At 37.3% G+C, this 6,737-nt stretch overlaps 1 protein-coding gene across 1 annotated transcript; it reads left to right on the plus strand.

The window, feature by feature from the left end:
- On the plus strand, nucleotides 2,070–3,299 carry LOC109838150. Its single transcript, XM_020406616.1, has 2 exons — nucleotides 2,070–2,516; nucleotides 3,270–3,299. The coding sequence occupies exons 1-2, from the start codon at nucleotides 2,070–2,072 to the stop codon at nucleotides 3,297–3,299; spliced, it is 477 nt and encodes a 158-aa protein (XP_020262205.1).

Raw genomic sequence — 6,737 nt, forward strand, 5'->3', positions numbered from 1 at the left:
TATATGACGTATTGAAAAGAATTGATTGAAATAACATGTTACCAATTTAATCTCTCTTGTGTAGGTCAGTTTATTTTAAATATCAAAATGGTAATGTGTGTATTGTTTATGCAAATATTAATCAACCCAAAGGAAGGTTAATATTTGAATAAATCATATGCATATCTGTGGTGATAAATATGTGACAATTATTTGCCCAAAGGAAGGTTAATATTTGAATAAATCATATGCATATCTGTGGTGATAAATATGTGACAATTATTTGGTTTAACATGTGAACAATAAATCGGTCCTCATATGCATATCTGTGGTGATAAATATGTGACAATTATTTGGTTTAACATGTGAACAATAAATCGGTCCAAAGAAAGGTTTACTGTTTAACATGTCTTATTATCAATGTTTGATCACTACACCAAGAGTACCACTTACAAATTAATATTTCTATCCAAACACTAAATATTAGTGTTGTGTTAGGCATCTTGAGATGTGTATTGTCAATTTTGAATTCATAAATTTTGAGTTGGTTTCTTATGTGAGCTTATTTATTTTCTTATGTTGTTCTCTGACTCAACTATTAGTTCTGCTTCAAACATCATTATCAACATTAATTCCATTCTTATGCTAAATGACATTTGTAGGCATCTAAAAATGCATATGGGTGTCCGCACATAGCTCGAGATGGAGAGAAGACGACGAACGTCGTTGTCCGAGTCTAAGAGGATTATCTGACGTCGACAAGCGCATGAAACGAAATGGCGAACAAAGTGCCCGATGTGCCCGTCAGGCAGATCCAAAGTGCCATAAAGAACATAACAAGCAAGTGAAACAAGTTAACAAAGCATGCAAGTCAACGGAATGACGAAATAAGCAATACAAGTCCGGAGAAGTCAGAAAGTGTCGAACACCTCAAAGTGGCCCGCAAAAAGAAGAGGTATTTAGTTTTATACCATGTTACAATTTGAATCTGAGGAAACTCAAAAGATAAAAGTTGTAGGTATCTTTATCAGCTTTCCAACGTATCTTGAACAAGCTCAATCCGAGGTCGGACGAGAGAGTTAAGACCAAAATACCGAAGATATCTCAAACTGACCCGCGCGGCGGCGGGTCGGATCCATCCGTCTCGCGCGGCGGAGGGTCGGATCCACCCGTCTCGCGCGGCGGAGGGTCGGATCCACCCGTCTCACCCCCAGAACCGCTCGTAACCTCCAAAATGCATTTTTAGACTGTTTCGACCGGTTTCTTCTGTTCACTAGAGAGTTAAGACCAAAATACCGAAGATATCTCAAACTGACCCGCGCGGCGGCGGGTCGGATCCATCCGTCTCGCGCGGCGGAGGGTCGGATCCACCCGTCTCGCGCGGCGGAGGGTCGGATCCACCCGTCTCGCGCCCAGAACTGTCTGTAACCTCTAAAACGCATTTTTAGGCTGTTTCGATCGGTTTCTTCTGTTCCAGAGGTTCCTAATTGCCTAGATATCATATACAAACGTGGTTAGGCCGTTATTAACTGAAGATAAGATCAAATCACTCATTCTTATTCAAAACCCCCTCAACCGAAGCCTATAAATACAGGCCTAGGAGCTCAATTCACAGGGATAGATTATTATCAAGAGGGCGAGGTGTTGCCGGATTAAGGAGTCAAAGGAGCACAAATTTATAACGAATACAAGTCAGATCCCGGCGAACTTCAGCATAAAGAGGAAGGCTTTCGAAGGATCTGAACCCGTATCTTCCCCCGTCCGTCCGTTTCTCGAGATTAGGCTTGGTCTTAATCTCGAGAAGAGCTACTGATTTTGCTTGGTCGATTTCAGCGCTTCAAGAAAATACTTCGTTAGTGAGACAGGAGCTCTATCAATTTTCCGACAACCGAATCTGATCCATAGGCGGTCCACGGATATCGATGTCCCCGGCATAGGCAGAGATCCCGCATAAGCAGAAGATCGATAAACGATCTCTCTACGTTTGTTTTGACGAGAGTTGTAATTTTTTTTCGTTGTGTAGGAGTCTTATAAAAAGACTATCTTTTTTTATTTTTATTGTAACGACTGAAGTTGTAATGAATGCCGCAATGAATACATCAACTTTCGGCGGAAACAACATCAACTTCAAGTCATGGCAAGAAAATGTTATGATAGTTCTCGGAGTCATGGATCTCAACCTTACGTTAATGCTTCCTTCTCCTACACCTCTTACGGACAAAAGTTGTACTGATGAGAAAAGGGACATGAAGAGGTGGGAGAAGTCAAATCTCATATGTATAATGATCATGAAGAGGGCATTTCCAGAAGCATTCAAGGGTACTATGTCTAAGAAGATAACTACTGCCAAAGAGTTCCTTGAGGACATTGAGAAAAAATTTGCTAAGAATAAAAAGGCTGAAACTAGTACACTTTTGACAAATCTTATCTCAATGAGATACAAGGGCAAATGGAACATTAGAGAGTACATCATGAAGATGTCTCATATTACTTCAAAGCTGCAAGCACTTAAACTTGAACTCTCTGAGGACTTGCTTGTGCATTTATTTTTTATATCTCGTTCCACATAATTCAATCAATTCAAAGTGAGCTATAATTGTCAAAAGGAGACTTCATTTTCTTAATGAGCTTATCTCTCACATTGTGTGCAAGAAGAGGAAATGTTGAAGCAAGAGAAGACATAAAGTGCTCATTTGGTTAGTACTTCCAAGGACAAAGGGAAGAAAAGAATGGAAAATAAGAAAGTTGCATAAGCTCAACCACAAAAGAAATAACACTAGGCAAATAATGGTGATGCCGTGATGGTTGTTTCTTCTGTGGGGCTGCAGGACATAAGAAGAAAAATTATACCAACTATCACGCATGACATGCAAAGAAATGTATACTTTTTAATTTTGTTTGTTCTGAGGTTAATTTATCTTCGGTACCTAGACACACGTGGTTGTTAGATTCTGCTACCATAACTAATATCAGTGTGTCTATGTAACATTGTCTAAGCTACCAAAAGCTAAGTGATGGTAAAAGATACATCTATGTGGACGATGGTAAGAAGGTTGAAGTTGAGGCAATTGAGATATTTAGGTTATTGTTAAAATCCGGTTGTTATTTGGATTTTAAAGAGACTTATGTAGTACCGTCATTTAGACGGAATTTGGTTTCTATTTCTGTGCTGAACAAATTTGGTTATTTTTATTCTTTTGGAAATGGAAAGTTTAGTCTTTTTTAGAATTCAAATCTGGTTGGTACCGGTTCTTTATCTTATGCTGATAATCTTTATTTGCTTGATATAGTTACTTCATATCATGAAACCTTGCAATTAAGCACTCGAGGTGTAAAGAAAAAATTAACAAACAAACATAAGGAGGTTCAATGTTAACAGGGCTACAGACGTCTTAGAACTGATACATATAGATATTTACGGACCATTCCCTATAGTTTCTTGGAATGGTCAATAATATTTATCATGTTCATAGGCGATTTTTCACGTTATGGCTACATTTATCTTATACATGAAAACTCTCAATCACTGAACATGTTCAAAGCTTACAAAGCTGAAGTTGAGAACCAACTCAAACTCAACAAAAGTATCAAAAGCGTCAGATCTGACCGTGGAGGTGAGTATTACGACAAATATGATGGTTCAAGTGAACAACGTCCAGGACAATTTACTAAATTTCTAGATGAGTGCGGTATCGTCCCACAGTACACCAAGCCTGGTTCTCCTATCATGAATGGTGTTATCGAAAGACGAAACATAATGCTCAAGGATATGGTAAGGAGCATGATTAGTCATTCTAACTTACCAGAATCTTTATGGGGAGAAGCATTAAAGACTGTAGCTTATATACTCAATAGAGTACCCATTAAAGCGACTGATAAAACCCCTTATGAACTTTGGATGGTCAAAAAGGCTAGTCTGAAGCATCTGCACATTTAGGAATGTCCAGCTGAGACTAAGCCTTATAAGCCACATGAAAAGAAACTAAACTCTAGAACTGTCAGCTGCTACTTTGTTGATTACTCTGAGAGATCCAGGGGTTACAAGTTTATGATCCTGCTTCCAAGTTAATATTTGAGACGGAAAACACTCGGTTCTTTGAGGATGTTGAGTTTGGGGGGGGGGGGGGGTTGTGGGGGGGGGGGGGAGATAAGGTTAAGGACGATGTCTTTAAAGAGGAATATGTTAATATTCCTATAGCTGCTATTGACATTGATCAGACTTTCATTCCTGACATTCTTCAAGAAACAGATCCAAATCAAGACTCCTATTCCAGAAATTATTCCAGAAGAACAAACTCTACCACCTCAAGAACCTGTGCCATTAAGAAGATCTACTAGAGAAAAGAGAAATGCGGTTCCAAATGATTACATTATATTCCTTCAAGAACATAAGGAGAACATCAGTATAGTGGAAGATGATCCTACCAACTTCCATCAAGCCATGGAAGTTCTAAATCTCAATGGTGGATTGATGTCATGAATGAGGAAATACAATAACATTTAGGACCTTGTCCCCTTACCTGAAGGTACGAAGCCCATTAGTTGTAAATGGATATTTAAAACCAAGGGGGACTCGAAAGGCGATGTGAAGAGGTACAAAGCTCATCTTGTTGCTATAGGCTTTACACAGAAAGAAGGCATTGACTATAAAGAGACTTTCTCTCCGGTTTCATCGAAAGACTCTTTCAGAACAATAATGACACTTGTGGCACATTTTAACCTTGAGCTACATCAGATGGATGTAAAGGGTGCGTTTCTCAACGGCGATATTGATGAAACAATTTATATGGTACAGTTAGAAAACTTTGTATTGGGAGATGCAAAGAAGATGATTTACAAATTGAAGAAATCCATTTATGAGCTTAAGCAAGCTTCTCGTCAGTCGTGTTATAAGTTTCATCAAGCTATCATTTCATTTGGTTTTGAGATGAATGTAGTCGATGATTGTGTATACCACAAGTTTAGTGGGAGTAAACATATTTTTCTGGTTTTATATGTCGATGACATATTGCTTGCTAGCAATGATATAGGCTTATTACACAAAACCAAGAGATTTCTCTCAAAGAAATTTAAGATAAAAGATCTTGGGGACGTCTATTTTGTATTGGGCATACAGATATATCGGGATCGCTCTCGAGGTATACTTAGGTTATCACAAAAGAGCTATATCGATAATGTTATTACAAAGTTTGGCATGCAAAATTGTAAACTAGACAACACTCCTGTAGCTAAAGGAGATAAATTCAATCTCAATTAATGCCCTAAGAATGACTTTGAGATTAAAGAGATGCAGCAGATTCCTTATGCGTCAGTAGTAGGGAGTCTAATGTATATTTAAGTATGTATGCATCCGGATATTGCGTACGTGATTGGAATGTTGGGAAGATACTTACGTAATCCTGGAATGGATCACTGGAAAGCAGCCAAGTGACTCTTGAGGTATTTGTAGAGAACAAAAGAATACATGCTCTCGTATCAGAGGTCGGACTAGTTAGAGATCATTGAGTATTCTGACTCCGATTTTACTGGATGCTAATATAGCATGAAATCTACTTCAGGCTATATCTACCTGCTTGCTGGAAGAATTATATCCTGGAAGAGTGCTAAGCAGACACTCATAGTTTTATCCACTATGGCAGCTGAGTTTGTAACCTGCTATGAGGCGTCTAATTATGAAATATGTGTAGGGTCTGATTTTGCTTATGTATACCAAGTGTAGGATCGTGACCCTTAAGAATAGAGTGTGTTCTTATAAAAATCCGCGGAAGCTTTACACTTAGCATGAAAATCTGGAAAACTAGAGAGTGAATATGCACAAATGTTTGATCTTATGTGTATGAATTAGTTGTGCAAATTTCTGAACTTATAGCCTATTTATAGCCCTTAAAAAGACAAGTTTTTAACCCCTAAAAACATACACAAAACGGCTATAAACAGTCACTTATTCAAAACCTAAAATCTGGAAAAATTGCATCTGTAGTCGACTATAAGTCATAGTAGTCAACTACACTGAGTCTAAACAGACTCTGTGAAGTCAAAAAATTGCTTAGTAGTCGACTACACTGTAAACTCAGATTCTGGAATTTTCTTTTCAGTATTTTGACTGTAACTTTTTCATCCGGTATCAGAATGAGGTGATTTAAGATTTGTTAGAAAGCTCTTGAAGAGACCTATAACTTTAATCTTTTGAGTTTTTCCAGATTCTAATTACTAAGGGGTATAAATAAAATATTTTAAGACTCACTCAATATCTATAAACTCTAATGGTAGCATAGGGGATTTCTATTGTTAACTAACACTATGTGTGTGCATGTGTGTGAGTGATCAAGGCTTGTACAAATTTCTAAGCAAAGAAAATATAAAATTACATTTTGACAATAAAGTATATCTTCTTCTTTCTTTTATTTTGCCTTGAACTCATCTATGTCTTGAGTATCTCTTTGAATATAATTGTTGATATAACTCTGATACTGTAAAACAAATGTTAGTACATAATACACACAATATATAATATTTGTTATCATCAAAATAAACTAATCTTGGGGTCAAGATTCCTAACATTCTCCCCTTTTTTGAGGATGACAAATATATGTTATTAAGATATAAAAATTTTAATTCCCCTGCATAAAATCGTTAAATAAAATCTTTTACTCCCCCTGCATCAAAGCATTAGTAAAAAAATACATCACAATTCAAAGAAGATCACTCTACAAATCGTCCACCAATGTTCGATGGTCTGAACTACAACTATTGGAAGT

This window comes from Asparagus officinalis, chromosome 4 (assembly GCF_001876935.1).
Source record: "Asparagus officinalis chromosome 4, Aspof.V1, whole genome shotgun sequence".
Classification (NCBI taxonomy): domain Eukaryota; kingdom Viridiplantae; phylum Streptophyta; class Magnoliopsida; order Asparagales; family Asparagaceae; genus Asparagus; species Asparagus officinalis.

Bases quoted from the DNA above. Each gene is read 5' to 3' on its own strand.
- LOC109838150 (XM_020406616.1), top strand. From the start codon at position 2,070: ATGAATACATCAACTTTCGGCGGAAACAACATCAACTTCAAGTCATGG. The intron at 2,517-3,269 runs GTGCATTTATTT...TGCTTGATATAG, and splicing joins AACTCTCTGAGGACTTGCTT to TTACTTCATATCATGAAACC.